Source organism: Cheilinus undulatus, linkage group 2 (assembly GCF_018320785.1).
Source record: "Cheilinus undulatus linkage group 2, ASM1832078v1, whole genome shotgun sequence".
Classification (NCBI taxonomy): domain Eukaryota; kingdom Metazoa; phylum Chordata; class Actinopteri; order Labriformes; family Labridae; genus Cheilinus; species Cheilinus undulatus.
In genome coordinates, this window is record NC_054866.1 from 49,892,353 (window position 1) to 49,910,352 (window position 18,000).

Below are 18,000 nucleotides of genomic sequence, written 5' to 3' on the forward strand. Positions count from 1 at the left end.
TTCTGACACTAGACTTTACTTGCATGTGCCACCCAGGTATATTTACAGCTACCCAAGTACATTTCCTGTGTTTTTTAAATTTATATTGTTGTTGTTTGTGTTTGTTTTAAATTCAAATATAATCATCATCTACTTGCACAAAGACATATCTACTCTTAGGTCCTTCCTGTAAATGCACCAATTGAAATGCAACAACTCCTGTTTAAAATTATGCCATTATTTCAACATTTTTCTGCAGCCTTGCTTCTAATCTAATATTATCCTCTTCTAGGATGACTGTTGTGCTATGCATCTCAACACTAATAATCTTCTGCACATGCAGCCCCCTGCTATAGGCACAACTGATGTTATTTGAGCACCAATGCACTGTTGATGAATGCTGTCAAGGGAGCAAAAAAGAACTTTAAATGAATAGAAAAGTTAATGAAAATTTCTAAATGAAGCAGTTTAAAGGTGAAGATCAATTTTCACTTTTCCACTGTGATGTAAGAGGTAATTTTTAGTGAAATTAGAGATTTGAAGGAGAAGTGGTGTCATTGTTTTACATCACTGTGAGAGCAGGAAGACCCTACAGTGAGTAGTATCCAAGCTGCTATCCAGCTGGACAAGTGACTGCCTCTTATAGCATTTTCTGTACGGATATCAACGTGGTATCTTCTTGACCTTTAATATCTTATCTGATGTTAAAATATTCCTTTGAAAAACAAAGTTAGTGCCTTAAGTGTATTTCAGTTTAGCACACTGCATTATCAAATGTCCTTCAGTGAACAACTGGTCAGCGCTATCCTAATAGCAACATTAGCAAACGTAGCTCCATATAATCTGCAAACATGCACATATTGAGAGTTCACTTATAATGATGGTGGAATTTACATTCAGTAGCTTCTTCATCTTCAGTAATATCCTTAATTATGAATGTTTATACATGCAGGATTTTTCTTCAAAAAGTGATTTTTTTCCCACTATCTGTTCCAAAGGTATGAACTGAACTAGGGAAGAAGGCATTAACATTTCCTGCTCCCCAAACTTGGAATGATTTACAAAAAGACTTGAAACTGAATGAACTGATCCTATTGGACACAAGAGGAAGTTAAAAGACTTGGAGGCAGATGCATCTTGCTGCAGATGCTTTGATTAATATTTAATTTGTTGAATTGTTTTCTTGTGTCTCTTGAAGCCTTTAAGACTACATTTCTTGTATAATATTTGCTAAGTATGATTGCTCTTTGTTTGTCCAAATCTCTGTTTACTGCTGCCTGGCTTTGCAACTCTTGAAAAAGACATTTTTACTCTCAACAAAGTTTTCCTGGTCAAATAAAAGAAAAATCAGCTAAGGTGCATCTACCCTGAAATTTTCAAAAATGCCTTTTCACAGTCAAGGAAAGGACTGGAAGGAAGGGGGTTTAGACACGGCCACTCCCTCCTTCCTACTGTCCCTTATCAGCCACAACATCATTCAGTCTAAGCTGCTTTTTAGATTTCATTATCAGCCATAATGTCATAACCATCCAAGATAGACTTAGCTTGGGTTGCCTGAGTGTGAAACAATGATTGGTGAACCCTGCCATCACTTTGTTTGACTGCTACACTGAATTTAACTTTTTTTTTTAAACTACAGACAATTTAAGTTTTCTGTTCAGGGTACAAGCTTGTGTGTTATCACCCCTTTTTTTTAAAGAAAGATATGGTTTGTTTGCAATCTCATGGAAAAGAATGAGCTTACCCACAATCCTTGATGTCTTAAATTGTTACCAATCTTCTAACAAAGAAGATTCAAATATAAAAATTAACTTCAGAAACCAGAGCCACAGAAAAGTTTAGTTGCAGCAGCTTCTGCAACAGAGCAGTTGATCTGCATTTCTAACACAATATGTAGAAGTTAAATACTTTGTACTCAAATGTCAAGATCTGGACCCTAACTGATAAACAGAACAACTAAATACACAAATACTCAGGCAAAAAGTAACCTGGAGGTTTGGTTGCTCTCTAAAGCCAGACTCAGCATAAATGAAGAATAATCACATCATAATATAGACGCAACATTTTAGAGATAACTTGTGCTACATTTAAACTGGAGGTCAAACAGAGATGTAACAATAGAACCAACTCTGAAAACATTTCAGTGGAAACATGATCCTGCCCTTCTCCAACCTCTTTCAGCTCTTTTACATGCAGTCGTCCTTGAAATGAATTGTCCTCTCTCCTCTCAGTTTCTATCAACCCGTCTCTCTCGCATCTCACCTGTTTGGTTTCTCTCCCCCTAGCCCGCCATCGACACTGCATCTCCTGCCGTGCTCTCCACTCCGTCCTGTCAAATGGAAGATTAAACCTCATCTCCTCCCCTCCTTCTTTTAATCTCCTCATCGCCTCACACCGGCGCTCTCCCTCCTTCCTCTCTTATAATCCTTTCATACCTCGTCACCCTGACGGACGACAGACAGGCTCTACTTTCCTCAAAGAGTCTACCTTTACCGTTACCCTCAAACTTCCCTTTAAGGTTCCTTCCAAAGAAATAATGCAGAAGCAGCAAATCCTACAACTTGGTTAGATCAAAGATTTTGGAATATATCTTAGGAGATTTGCATATTTGCTAATGCAAATTTAGCAGGGATACAAGTGCTTACATTAGGGCACTCACTGGTACCAGTATAAATATAAAGACTTATAATACCATTAAGCAACAATAAGAGAAATTAAGTTGCTGATGTTGAATTATTTTAGAAAATTTAATAGCCTTTCATTTCAAAACAACTGAAACTGAATATAAATTAGACCAAGACAGAATCAGCTTTAGCATGGGTGTAGCTTCCGCTGATTTATAAATAGTTTTTATTTTGACTCTTTCTCTGCTTCTTAATAAAAGCAGCGAGAGAGAGACTGGATTATGCAACACTGTTACGTCTTACCGTTGTGTTGGAGGAGTTGTAGGCGTCTGTGTTTTTATCTGCAGGAATAAACACAGTGAGGAATTAGAGACAAAAGAATACTGATGAAGAGTAAGATGCTCGTGTCTGAGTGTCTTCCTGTTGGTACCTGTGAAGCTCATGTACTTCTGGCTGTTGGCCGTCTCCTTCGAGTCGTAGAACTTTAAGACGTCGAGGACGGCCTGTGGGTTCTTTTTCTGCTCCAGTTTGGTGATGTTGGAGGTCTGCAGGAGCCGAGCCCACTGCTCAGGCATGCCCTACACACAAATACACACAAGTACATAAGGTTTTCATATGGAAATAACTTTAATAAAAACTTTATCTTTATAGCACTTTTTAAAACAGGGGTGTGCTTTGACATACGTGCAGAAGTGTGGAAGAGTAAAGCACAACAATCCAAACACATAAGACAGTGATGACATAATTTTATCTATTTGTCAGCACAATGAGTGAAAACCTTTTTTTCACTCAACCTTCATGCAGGATCCTGCAGGTCTTGGCCAGAACTTCCTTGTAAAAGAGATTTTTGTATCTCAATGGGAATAAATCCTGGTTAAATAAAAGTAAAATAAAAATTAAAAATTAAAATAAAATCTGTATCTTACTGTATTGTTCCGCACTGTACCTTGTCGATCATATCATATTGTACTAGTGTTGTAGTACTTGAGAACGGTCTTGGTCTTGAGACCGAACTCCAGACCACATTTTGAATGTCTTGGTCTTGTCAGGGACTAGAGAGCATTTTTACTTGGTCTCGTCTCGGCCTCGAACTGGCTGGCCTGGGATTTTCCATCAAGACCAGTCTAGACCAGCACTGGTCTGCTATTCTTTGACTTCAATAATGTGATAATGTGGAGAAGCACTTCCTAGAACAACAAATAACTTCACCTGCAAAAACTCAGACATCAGTCCATCTTAATTCTAGTCAGAAATACCTCTGAACACTTACTTTAGGCCTCATTCACCTGACAAATCTAGATAAACATCTCATTTTCAGATATTTAAAATAATTCTAGACGTGTCAGTGGGTTTTAAATACATACAAGGATACATTTTTTTTACAAGAAGTTAGTTGAACAAATTTGTTAAGATTTGAGATTTTTGCATGTTTTGCTTTGAAAGAGTTGCAGACACCTTGTTTTTATCTGTAAAATTTATCAAAAGATAACTACAATTAAAGAGAGAAATCTCTTTAACTGTTCAATCTTGTTGTTTTTTTTTTTTAAAGATTTCCAGGTCTTGGTCTTGTCTTGGGCTCAGTCTCAACACCCAAGAGTCTTGGTCTTGTCTCGGTCTTGGTGCACTCTGGTCTCGGGTAAGTCTTGGTCTCGGATAGTGTGGTCTTGAGTACAACACTACATTGAATTGAATTTTCTGTTTCAGATCATATATTATAATGTATCCCACTGAACTGTATCCTATGGTATCTTATTTCATTTTATCTTATTGTTAATGGCATTTACATACAGACATTATTTTAAAATGTACAGAAAGAAAGAAACGCACACAAAAGCACACATACAGACTTCCAAAGGAGTACTAACAAGGCGGTCTTGTCATATTTGTACTTCAGTCACATAACTGGGTCACATCTCCTCTTCTCCATCCCTCTCTCTCTTGTTGTCTGGGTCAGTTTGTAGCACACAAACATCCCTCCTCTACTCCATCCCTGCTCTCTCAGGTCTCTTCTTCACCTCTGTGTCCGACCATCATTTCATCTGTCTACCCAACACAACATCTCTGTCTATCCACTCTTATTACGAATCACATTAATGTTGTGTTGATCTGAGTAAAAATGGCAGACACGATCAGAGTACCGTAAAGATGTTTGCATGAGGGAGAAAAGCAGGAACTTCTGTATGTCCCAGATTACAGGACAGGAAGGAGGAGCGACCGCACACACACACTTAAACTCGCAGCTAAACGAGCTTGGTCAGGCGGATCAAGTGAGTCAGCTAAACAAGGCGTCTTTGTCTAATGTGATTATTTAAAAAGGTTCATTTGCCAAGAGAGTGTGCATCAAACACACAGACACACACTTTTTATACACTCTCTCGCACGCAACAATGAACATGAGTCCTTTGGTGAGCAATTAAAGAATGATGCAAACACACCAGACACAGACTGGCCACCACAGATGAATGCTGCGGTCGCTTTAGAAGCCTCACAGCACACATGGGAACAAACACAAAACAACAACAACAACACAAACACTTACAGTAAACTCCCCAGTAACTGCATCAAAGCCCACATGGATGGTGTGTTCGAAATCTGACGGCAGAGAAATCTCCGGACGCTCCTTCCTCTTATAGGCTGAAAGAAAAGAGAGGGATTACTTTAAAGCTACAGTGTGTAGGGATTTAGTTTGGTGCACTTTGGCTCCAACTGAAGGTCTCTGAGTGCAACTGCAACATAAGTAAACAGTGACGTAACCCTACACTCCTTAGACCTATACTCCTGCACCTCATCTCGGCAGCTGAGAGGAGGATCAGGAGAGCCACATCCACTACGCCACATTCATTTCCTGAGAGGGGTGGAGCCAGGGGTGGAGTCAGACAGCTCATTAACATTTAAAGCCACAGAAACACCTTGTTCTGAGCAGGTCTGAAACAAAAATCAGATACTAGAGTGTTTTTTCAGCAACAGACTTCACAGGCATGTTTTGGGGACCTCTGAGTCCAATATAAACTTGTCTTAAAGGGGTAAAATATGTCCCCTTTAACTTTGCTATCCACAGGTGCATTACAGTTGCAGAGATGCTGAATCAATTATTAAACTCAATGTTAGAGAAAATCCTAACAGCACTTTCTTTCCTTAAACATGCACAATGAGATTCTGGTATATAATTCCTAAAAAGGTCTCGACTCCAGAGAGAAGTAGTGCAAAGGACAGGAGTAGGAGATATTAAGGAGAGTAAAAGCATAGAGAAACATTTAAAAAAATGTTTAAAATAACAACAATGGAGAGAGAACTAGAGCTAGAGTAAGAGAAAGATGGAGGAGGAGACACCATATGCTGCAAACGAAGCATAGCGATCCTCTGGGAAATCATTACTCTGCTCAGAGTCTCAGATGGCTGATCCTCCTGGGATCACTAACAATGATGCAGGACGGGACATCGGCTTCCTGCAAAGCATCATGGGTAATCTGTTGTGGTGTGTGAAGCATACAAAGAACTTGTTTATTGGGTAAAATCTTGTATATGGTTTCAGCTTCTTATAGTTAGTGCTAAGCCTAATTATTATCAGACTATCTAGGCATATTCTGCTATCGTTTTTGTAGGGAAGATCACAGACATGATAAGGAAGAAGGATTCTGATTAGATCTAATTATGCAAAACTTTTTCATGACCCTGCTCTGTTGTTGGTTTTATTACTACTACTTTAGATAATATGGAAGAGTCTACCTCCAGCACTGACACAATAGGGCCAAGTTTAAACTCAGGGGATACACAGGAAGTTCTGAGAAGCTGAAATACTTCATCCTATGATGGCAGCACTTTTTAGTGCCTCCTTTTCTGAGATGAGCCCTCAGCTCTTTCTACCTCATCCCTTTCCTGCTTCAAAGTTCTCCATCTGACTCTGCTCTGTGTTTCTTGGTTTTAATTAGCCAAGGCATCCTCTGTATGGTGGCCAGCTGAAGACATTTCAGCCTAAGTTTTTCATACTAAGCTCTTTGTTGGCTTACCTTACCTCACATCGACACTGTCAGACACATTCAATATTAACACAGCTATATTAAAGGAATGCTCCTAACTAGACTCATGATTAAATAAACAGTATGTTCCTTAACAGACTTCAAAAGGAGCTCGGAGGACTTAAAGTGAGTTACATCCTGCTGCAGAGTTGGATGAAAGCTTTGACACAATAAGGCCACACTGAAAACTCCACTACACCTCTCTGATGCAGAGATGGAGGCTGAGAGATGAAGCAGGCTCACTGAGGAGTTTAATGTGTTTGCTAAGTATCGATCGAGCTGTGTCTCATAATCAAAACTTGATATCTCTGATGACACCTCAGCTACTGGAGTGACTGAGGTAAAGCCCGGAGAAATCGAGGTTTCTGGTACCCTTAAAAATGAAAGTCTGCAAATGGTGCAAGTCTAAATGAACAGGAATATAAAATACTTTGGGCTAAGTGTGCATGGTATGACTGAGTTAGATCACAGATCTGAAAAATGCCTCCAAAAATAATGGACTTGGTGTGCAAAGCCTTTTAATCAGTAAGATTACAAGGAGCTACCCAGCACTTCAACCCTTCACACTCTAGAATGGTTATTTGGGGATTTCTGAACACTTATTTATTTTTACACACTGCAGCCTCAGTGCAGAAACCTGTTTCTAAAGATCCCATCCATAGTGAAAAATAAGACCCAGACCTCAGTACTCACTCTTATCTCCCCCTCCAGTAAGTATAAATCTGATTGAGCGGTCTTTCTTCTTCTTGTCCTCTGGGTTTGGTGGGAGGGGCTTGGAGCCATGGTTGAGGGGGGCGGGGTCCTTGTTGCAGGAGCCAATCATGGTGCTGGTGTTCCTCATGGGTGGAGCTGGGGGCTTGTCCTCGACCTCCCCATTATCAGACATCTTCAGCTACGCTGCAGCCGGCTGCTCCTGCACAGAAACAAACCAACGGGAATTTTATCTTCACCCACAGTGAAATAGTTCATAACACACATATTATTACTCTTTCTTTGGAAGAGAGAAGAATGATTTGTTCTCAATAGGTGCAAACTAATAATTTATCATGTTTTATTGACAAATCAATCCATTTCAGAACCAGTACTAGCCTTCTATTAATAGTTTTCAGTCACATGACCACATAGAGGAGGGTAAAAGAAAGCTTAGAACAGTGGCGATATGTTGCACTGCAGAACAGGACATTTTTTCTGCTGTTTCTTCAAAATAAAGCATGTTTACACCAGTGTTGCATGATTAATTTAATGGCATAATCAAAATATCAGACCATGCAATTACATAACCACACAAAAGCTGCAACTGTTTATGTGTTAAGCAGTACTTGAAAGATTAACCAAACTGTCTTCAGAAAGGCCTTTAAGTTTACAACAGTGCCACTATTGCATTTTGTAGAAGACCCCTTTTGTTTTAAAAGGAAAAACTAAAAAAAAAAAAAAAAAATTATTTTGAAATGAGAAAGGAAACATCAGTTTTTTTAATGCAAACCAATCATTATTTTCTACCTTTTCCTTGAGAACTAAGTAGATTCATGATACCATTTATGTATTATATCATAACTGTAAATCAAAATATCATCCAATATAATCATGATTCGCCCATATTGCTAAATAGTGCAGCACTAGTTTACATCAGGACAACTGACATTCATTTAAACTGTGAGTTTTCATTTTGAAATCTTATACTGCACTCGAGAACTCACTAAAATCACAAAAGTACAAGGCAAAGCTTATGTATCATAATATATTCGTGTATTTTATCCACTATTGTAAAAAATCTCCTAAAAATGATTTCAACTTAAAACAAAACCTTAGTTATTACGTGATATTTGTGCTTAAATGTAAGTAGTGCCTAAGAAAAAACCTGAGAATGTATATTTGAACATGATGCTTTGTGCAACATTGCATTTTAACCACCTCCAGGGATAATGAGGGTCCCAGGTCCCTGGCGCTGTCATTTTAGGGTCACAGGCTGAAATGTAGAGAGGCCCTGCCCTAAAAGAACAGCCGAGTGTCTAACAGCAGTATTCCACTAGTTTCTCCTCTCTGAGTTTTTCTTTCTTTGATGGTGTTTTGTATTTACTGGGGCTGTCAACATTAGCGCGTTAACGCTTGTGATTAATCTTGAAACCTTAACAACGCAATTTAATCATATGACTCAGTTTGACCACAACTTGCTCCTGTAGTCTTCCAGCGCGGATGTTTACGTGCCTGGGGGTGAAGAGGTGAGAGGGTCAGACACAGCTAACAGTGATGAGTGAGGAGACAGACCCAGGTCTGCTTATTGGTAATTTCCTTTTTAAAAAGCTGGTGAATGTTAGTTAAGACAAAACCTAAATTGTGGGTACATGCTGCAGTGTTAAACTGTCTTTACACTGATGCACAAAAAGTCTTAATTTCAACCTTAAGGCAAAGCACATCTTTGCTAATGTTAGCAAAGACGCTAACAACAACACGTAATCAAGCCATGGTCATACCACTCTGTTCAGCTACTTCAGGACAGTTTTCTTCTTCATCTGCTCAGATAAATGCTGAAAAGTGCTCCAAAACTTTGAGACAGTCCTGTTTGTTAACAATATTAATCCAGTGTAGAAATGTGCTGCATTTAGGTAACCTTAGTAAATTAGACGACTGTATTCTATGTTATGATGTGTTCAAATGTCACATAAAAATGGGAAAATGTAGTTTTTCATGAGAAACTTCAATAAATACAGTTGTGAATATGTGTTTATATTTGAGGGAAATACAATAGATGTGACAGACTGAACCATAGCTTTTTAACTCAAGCACTACTCAGCTACAGCCACTTGTAGTTTAAATATTTGCCCTTATTTTTTCTTTCCACCAAACTATAGAAAGTATTGATAGTGGTATCGATAAGGACTCAGGTCAGCACTTTCAATTTGCTGTATATAGAATTAAAAAAATAAAAATAAAACACTTGACAATAACAACCTTTAAAAATCTAAGAACCATACTTTAACTATTTTTTAAAAATGCTGTGATTAATCATGATTAATCAACTTGTTTAATTTTTTTAATTGAATAACAGCACTATTATTTACATAATCTGGGCTTATCTCCTGATTGGTTAAAGCATTCAGTTGAACAACTTTCTTTTTATTCAATAATTAAATAAATTGATAAATCTGGTTATAACGTGTAGGTGGCAACCGAAACTATAGTGCTGCACAATAACATATCCCAACTGCAATCATGGTGGCAGGCTGTGTAATTACATTTTCACATAAAAGTTGCATTTGAAGAGTTTACAAAAATGCCAACAGAACGGCACTGTAACACTTTGTAACTGTACCTTTGTAACTGTAAAAATGTAATAAAAGTTATTATGAAAGCAGGTTTGTATTTTTATGCTACTCAATATTTGTATGTTTTGAATTGAGAAATACAGACTGCTAAACCATAAATATTCTCTGTATTTTCATAACCGTAACAATACCATTTAAGTATTATATCAAAATCACAATCACAAATTATTAACAAATCTTGCAGCGCTAAAAGACTGTCAAATTCTCTACAATGTAGAGCAATATGAAGCCTTTATTGCCTGCAAGGCATGTGCTCTCCCATGTAAGCTATGAATCCTCGATTCTTTTAACCTACACAGAAAGCTGTGATTTTTCCTTTTGCTTCTCCTTGTTCTTCGTTGTAGAGCTGCTGTGATTTGGCTCCACATATTTAGCCTCTTTACTTAAGCTGAGAGTATTTTTAACATATTCAGAGTATACGAGGCTGTTACTGGCTTTTAAATCAAAGTAAAAGTTTATCATCAGAAAATTAAAGTCCACTGTAAATAAAAATAAACACACTGTGAATTTCCATTGGCTCACTGAGTGAGCGGTCTGTTTGATCTATAATCTCTTAGCTGACTAATGCAGACGACTGAGCAGAAAGTTTCCCTCTTACAACGTACAAGTCTGACTCATGAACACAAAAATACACAAACTCACACTCTGGGTTGTGTAAGGAGAACCTGGAGCACAGCTGGGAGGAGAAGAGGGACATTTAATGACTGGTTTCACCACAACATGCTGCAAGCTGACCTGCTCTGGTAACTGCCCCCTTGAGGAGAGAGGATGTGGGTCAGCCCGTCAGAATAAACACTGACACAAGCCCGCTCTGATAGTCCCTCATTGATACAGAATTAGTGAAGAGTATGTGATGTGACAGCACACAGCAGTGACTCAGGACAGAGCCAGATCCTCTCAGGTGTTTTTATCAGCAGAGGAAGCATCTCTCCCCTTCTCTCTATCTGTGTTTTATCTCAGCTTTGCCTCAAGTACATTATACTGCAGTAATAAATAAAGCCAACTAAATTATTCAGTACGACTAAAATAAAAAATTCAATCAAGAGCTAAAAACTTTCCCATGATGCAGCAGTGAGGGCTGCAGCTTTCCTCTGTCCTCTCTGCTGTCTTCAAACATGAGCGTAGTATGCTGATGTTTCCACACCGTCCACACCAAAACAAACTTCGGTCCTTCTGTTTCACTGTTTAGAAACTTCCAGTGACATTCATCAACTAAGACAGAGAGGATTTTAAATGCGCAATAAACTGAGCAGTCAAGACGGCCACGGCTCTGATTTGTTATTGTTTTTAGGGTGATCATAAACAGCCATACTGAGATGTACATCAAAACAAACCTGGAAGAAGTCAACTCCCACATGAATTCAGACGAAGCAAATCTGTGGTTATAAAGAGATCTGACTTTGATTTGGACAGACTGAAGGGGTTTCTCTAGGAATTTAACTACTACTACTATTTCTTATTATTGAAGAAAAATAGTCTGTTGTTGACATATGCTATAAGCCAAAACTACTAATGTATTGTTTTATGAAGAACTGAATCAATCAGTATAAATCAGACATGATTGTCAAATCTCATAAACCCATATTCTATTCACAATAGAGCATAAACAACATATCAGATGTTGAAACTGAGACATTTTACCATTTCATGAAACAAATCAGCTCTTTTTGAATCTGATGGCAGCAATATGTCTCAAAAAAGTAGGGACAGGGCAACAGCTGGAGGAGCCCTTAGGTGGCACCGCATTAAAAACAGGCATGATTCTGTACCAGAAATCACTGCATGGGCTCAGGAACATTTCCAGAAATCATTGTCTGTTGACACAATTGGCCGTGCCAAACTCATTTAAAATGGACTGAGGCAAAATAGAAACCTGTTCAGTGGTAAGATTAATCAAAATTGAAAATTATTTTTTGAAAACCACAGATGCTGTGTCCTGTCAACTAAGGCTGATGGTAGGGGGTTGCATTAGTGTCTATAGCAGGAGTGTCCAAACTTTTTCCATTGGGGGCCACATATAGAAATACCTAAGGATGGTGGGGCCACTTTCATATACCTCACCTTGATACTAAAGTTCAGATCTCACCCGGCCCTGGTCAGCTCTGACTACCACTGGCTCCACCCCTGGAACACCATTGGTGTTGCTATTTGCTGCTGTGATCCAAAACGGTGTTATAAATCAAGATATCTGTTTTATTTTTGTTGCCAATATGTTTACTATTTATAGTGTTGTTTCAATTAAGTCCTGAAAAAACAGCATAAAAACTTGTCAAAACTTGTTTGTTTACAGTATTAGCATGGTACAGTCTTGCAAACGCTTCATGCTGTGTTGAGGGTCATATTTCATCTAATTTAAAGAATCTTTGGCAGGCTAATCAAAAACGGGCCATGAGCCACATTTGGCCCCCAGCCATATGTCCGTTTGGACACCCCTGGTCTATGGCATGGACAGCTTACACATCTGGAAAGGAACTAACAACGTAGAGAAATTTCAGAGCATGTTCCCATACAGACTATATCCCTTTCAGGGAAAGCCTTGATTATTCCAGAAAAACAATGCTAAACCACATATGGCATCCATCACAACAACATGGCTTCACAGTAGAAGAGTCCAGGTTCTGAACTGGTCTGCCTTCAGACCAGACTTTCCCCAACAGAAAACATCATATACCCAGGACTGCTGAGGAGCTAGAATCCTACATCAGACAAGAATGGAACAACACTCCTCTCTCCAAAAAAGTCACCTCACTTACCAGACATTCAAACACTGATTTTAAAAGATGAAAGGATGCTACATAATGGTAAACATGACCCTGCCCTCCTAAAAACTACACTACCGTGAGGTGCACAAGCAGGCAACTCAGGAAGATTTTGGGGCAGTCTACCTGACATTTTTCATAGTGCATTTGTAAAGACGGCTACAGAAAGCTCCTCAGCACTCCCTCTTTGTGTTAAAACTCTTATCCCCACCATCTGATGCATTAAACCACTGAGAAAGGTGACTTTAGTTATGCAGAGAACTGAAACCATGAAGCAAAATGTTGGATCTAAAGCAAAAGAACTTTAAAAGTGGCATATTCTGACTTTTTATGGATCCTGTACTTCTCACAATGTAACTCTTTCCTCATGCTTCTCCTGCTGGAATAACTCCTAGTAGCAAAGTCAGGGTTACTTTCTCCTACAGAGCGACAGGAGACGTCTAACAAATGTTTCCACGTGCTTAGTCAGACTCAACATTCCTGACATGTGTGAAGTCGTTGCCCCTCTGCAGAGAGCTGAGACAGAAAAGGTTTTACAGCGTGAAACAAAACAGAAAAGATGAATGTTCAGTCAGCAAGTTCTCAGTGTGTTTCTCTTATAGCAGATGGGAATCGACCTCACAAAGTTTCATCGAGTGTGAATGGTTTACATCCTCAGTGATAAGACCTCGTGTTGAGTTCTGATCAGCAGCTGCTCTGTTTGCAGGGGTGTGATAGCATCCTGCATGGGAAGCTTTTTCAATCTTAAACAAATGAGAAATATGAGGAATTTAACAGGAAAATGTGGAAGAACAAAAAAGTTCTCCATCAGTGACTAAAGCTGTGGTCACACCTGAGAAATTCAAGAGAATTTCAGAGGTACTGCTCCTGAGAGGGGATGTGGAGGTGGAGGTTCTTCTGTGGCAAAACATGATAAAAACAGAAGTGGAAAACAAACAGAGTCTGTTAGTGAATGCTACAATGAGAATATCATTCGTATGTACAGTATGACATATTCATCACTTACATAGAGAAGCGGTTTCATTACGTGCACAGGGACAACACTGGCAGTGTGCATACTGTATATTGTAAAATTATTGCATGCAGGGGCAGTTTTATTAATTTGTAGACCCTGTGCAAAGAGCAGTTTGAGGCACTTCTCCCTTTTGTTTAATACTGTCATAGCAAATGAAAAACAATGTTTCCCAGCATTTCTTTTCAATTAACAAAGCCACAGAATTAAACACTACATCTAAGCAAATATACAGCTAAATTATCGGTATTAATTTAACTCCCAGTGTGAGCTTCAAGACGATTTGAGTTTATACAATGCTCACATGTTCAGATAATTTACACTTTGTGAAGTGTTAATATTTAAACCCTCTTGCAATGCTAATTTTTAACACTCACAGTGTTGTTTTTAACACATTAAAAGGAACTTTTAACTAGGGCTGAACAATTTGCAAAAATACTACCTCTTTTTTGAATGCGATTTAATATGCAATTATTTAGTTTCCTCATTTTATGTGTTGATCAACAAACCTAAGCAAGAAATGATTCTATATTATAACAAGCACAACATAAGATAAGTTAAACTAGGGATAAAAAAATACAAAATATATATATCTTTTTGTGATTTTGGCTCAAATAGCAAATTTGATGTCAATTGCTATATTGAAGGGGATGATCATTTCTCATATTATTCTCATTCTGATAAAGAAAAATAATTATATGAGCAAGAAATGTAGGGGTTTTTAGAAAAAAATAAAGACACTTGAAATTTTTTAAAATGTGTAAAGCATAAAAAAGAAAAAAAGATTGTATCAAACTGGTATTTTGACACTTTTGAGGTTAAAGAAATATTGCACTGTCTGTGATTTGAAAATTGCAACATGCCATGTTGCAATTTAATTCAATTTGCAATTGACTGCCCAGCCCTTATAATTTCAATTATTAAAACAAAACAATGCATTTTTCATACTTAATCAATGTTACTTCACTCATGGTGCAAAAGTGTTTCGTTGTACAACAGGCATCATGTGAACACATCTAAACACTCTGTCCAAGGGCATGATGGGAAAACACCACCCACATATCCCCCTCAGATTTGAAACAGCAGTGTGGGGAGCTTGGAGCAAATTGACTCTACACTGTTGAATATCTACAACACTGAAAACCATCATGGAGATAAAATCACAATTTGGAGTTAATATCAGCTCTGAAATATCTAACCTGAGAATTGACATGTGATTTCTCTGCAATGAACCAGAGCTGAAATTCCAGATTTAATGTTAATGTGATATCCGTTGGAAAAGGGGAAAAATATTTTCTGGCCACAAATGCCCAAATTAGAATATTTCTGTCACATATAATGCCTCTATTCTATTAATATGCTGTATGGTGGTATTTATTATGAGACATTCTAGCAGGTTTGCTAAGCTGATTTTAAACAAATTACACAGGTAGGCACGTACAGCTTCATTGCTGTGATGGCTGTTAATTTCCATGTGAGTATGACCAAGCATGTATAACAGAATGATACAAATACATTTACGTTGAATGAAAGGCATGCCTTGTTCAAAGTGCCATATGAAATTTAAGACTTCTCACAAGTGAAAAGAAGATTTTAATGGCCTTAGATTTCAGAAGTCCAATTTAAGACTTTGTAAGCAGTGTTAATTTCGTCGACTAAAACTATAACTAAAACTATTCGTCGACAACCTTTTTTTCCCCATGACAAAAACTAGACTAAAACTAACAAAAATAGATGTGTGATGACTAAAACTGACAAAAACTAAATTTAGTTTTCATCAACATGACTAAAACTAGACTAAAATGTAATGTAGTTTTCACTGGACATTCAAAATCTGTGATATTTCTCCAATGTATCTGTAGCTATTCTGCCTCTCAGCTTAGAAAGCAGGGACCCCAGGTTTAGAAGAGTGCATATTTAGGCAAGAATAGAAAATGCTTGGATGAAAAGAAAAGATTAAAATGCGAGGATCTTTTATGGACTAAAACTAGACTAAAACTAAAAAGGGTAGAAATGACTCAAATGTGACAAAAACAAAAATTAATTTTATTTGAAGACTAAATTAAGACTAAAATCAAAAATAACTGCCAAAATAAACACTGTTTTTAAGACTTCAACAATCTGCAGAAACCTTGGTAATTACTTTTTTGCCTTTTTGCAAAGGTACTTTAAGAATCCAATTTCAATATGTTCAAGGACATTTTTGAAACTTAATATCTGTTAAGTGTTTAATCTTTAATGTACAGGTTGTTGAATGTTGTCTTTTTCATGGCATCAGCGTAGCTGAAGAGCTAAAGACAAATTACTCACTCTGGGAAAAAAAGTTAATCTTATCTTATTTTACAACTATACTTCGAAAACAATGTCTGTATCCTATTTTAAAACTACTAAGACTTATGCAGAGAAACAAAGCAAAACCAAAAGTTTGTACTTAATTTAACATTTAAGAAAAGTTAAAAGAAACAAAAGGCTGAAAAACGTGAGCCACAATAATCAAATAGGTTCACCTACAACAGAGGATCTGGTTCATAAAGCAGCAGGTAGATCTTACCTCAGCAGACACAGGCAGACATTTTCACGGCTTCAGATCAAAAAGAAACAAAAAACTAATAAATATTTAAAAAACAGAGGAAAAAGAAGACAGAAAGACTGATCTACTCAGAGTTAAATCAACAGAAAAAGATCGAGAGAGTGTGACTATGTCGGCCTTTTGACCAACACGTCCTCCCTGTGATGTCACAACATGATGTCACAAGGTGAGTCAGATGAGGAAGTGGGAAATCCAGAAAACACAGACTCACTCACATATGGAGGCAGACTGAAGCAAATACCTCAGCACTCAAACACTTTAATGCTGTTTATTAGGGAAGGAGAGAATACAGCAAACACACACACCTAGAGACACACACACATACACACTTAACCAAGGTGGTGTGTGTTTACTGCCACAGAAACAAACAGTCACAGTTTACAGGGAAGTGACGGCCTCTTTGTTGTCTGTTGATGTTAAACACAGACGTCACACTCAAACACACAGATTCATCCACACACACACACTTCACTTTAAGAAACAATCTGTTAAATCCTGGTTTTAGTTGAGTTCTTATATAAACTCAAATACTTGTTCATCTTTATAGCTTAACCGTGTCTTTTTGTGGCAGCAACCACGACAGACATAAGTTTACCTTTACTCTGGATAAACTGGATGTTAAACCAAAGCCTGCTGCATAAGGAGGTGAGATCTGCTGTTCTGTTGCTGCATCTCATTCCTTTTGTTCGCTGCTTACTTGACGGACCACAATTAACCCTGGTTTCCACTTCTACAGAGGAAGTTTTCTCTCTGATATCCAGTGTGGCTACGAAACTCCTCTTCTTGTGGGTTTTTCAGAACATGCCTTGAGTACATTAAAAAAGCTATCTCTTGTAGTGAACTTTGGAGATTCTAACTAGCTAACAAGCTATAATGAGTCATTTATTGGCTTGATACACAATACAGTCAGATATATGAGTTTAACACATGGTAAAGCAGGATTTATCAGTCAAATATAGTAGTGTCAGATCGTCTGTGCAGCCTCGAACGTATTTATACTAATGTTGTATTAATGCTTTAATTATGATTAATTAGAGTCCTTTAATTAGTGCATTTTTTTAATTGCTATAAATCTCATGCTGTACTATCCCTGTCATCTCTTTTTGGTGAAGCCACTGTAATGTCTCACTGAAGCAACAGTGACGTAAAACAAATCCAGCACTGCTCTTTAATGTCTAAAATCACTTTAAAAAACTCACCAACAGTTCAGTAGAGAAGTCAAAAGTCATATAAACCCTGTGTTATCAAACAGTTACCTTTTTCACTCTCCTTTATTTCCTTTTCTATCCATAATAAATTCATTTTCTGTGGCGATTCTCATATTATCATTTTCAATCCAGCCAAAGATCCATATTTTCTTTCAAAATAAAAGCAGCTCTGTATCCAAACAGGAAGTAATTTTCATTTGCTTAAAAAGTACAATAATCCAAATTTGAAACAAAAAAGTTTTGAATGCAGAATAGTGGAATTTTTAAATGCAACAAAATGGGGAGAGTAACTTTCAATTATTGTCAGATATTCTAAAATGTAATGCATTTTTATTAAAATTTCCAATCAGACAGCTCGAATTTTTATGTTTAAGTATGGAGCTATTATTGTTGCAAAACTATTTACAAATGCATACAAGGATCTGTACACAAATCTGCAAATGTGAAACCATCACTGTGATATGATTTTGAAGAAAAGAAGTCATTACT

At 37.5% G+C, this 18,000-nt stretch overlaps 1 protein-coding gene across 3 annotated transcripts in view; it reads right to left on the bottom strand.

The window, feature by feature from the left end:
• Positions 1-18,000, bottom strand: part of pak1 (p21 protein (Cdc42/Rac)-activated kinase 1) — a 104,372-nt gene that overhangs the window by 29,126 nt on the left and 57,246 nt on the right. For all 3 annotated transcript variants that reach the window (XM_041802454.1, XM_041802461.1, XM_041802444.1), the window contains 4 exons: positions 7,313-7,532; positions 5,143-5,237; positions 3,034-3,181; positions 2,907-2,944 (listed from right to left, as the gene is read on the bottom strand). In XM_041802454.1, coding sequence (XP_041658388.1) covers positions 2,907-2,944; positions 3,034-3,181; positions 5,143-5,237; positions 7,313-7,505 — 474 coding nt within the window. In that variant the 5' untranslated portion in view covers positions 7,506-7,532. The remainder of the gene's footprint in view (positions 1-2,906; positions 2,945-3,033; positions 3,182-5,142; positions 5,238-7,312; positions 7,533-18,000) is intronic.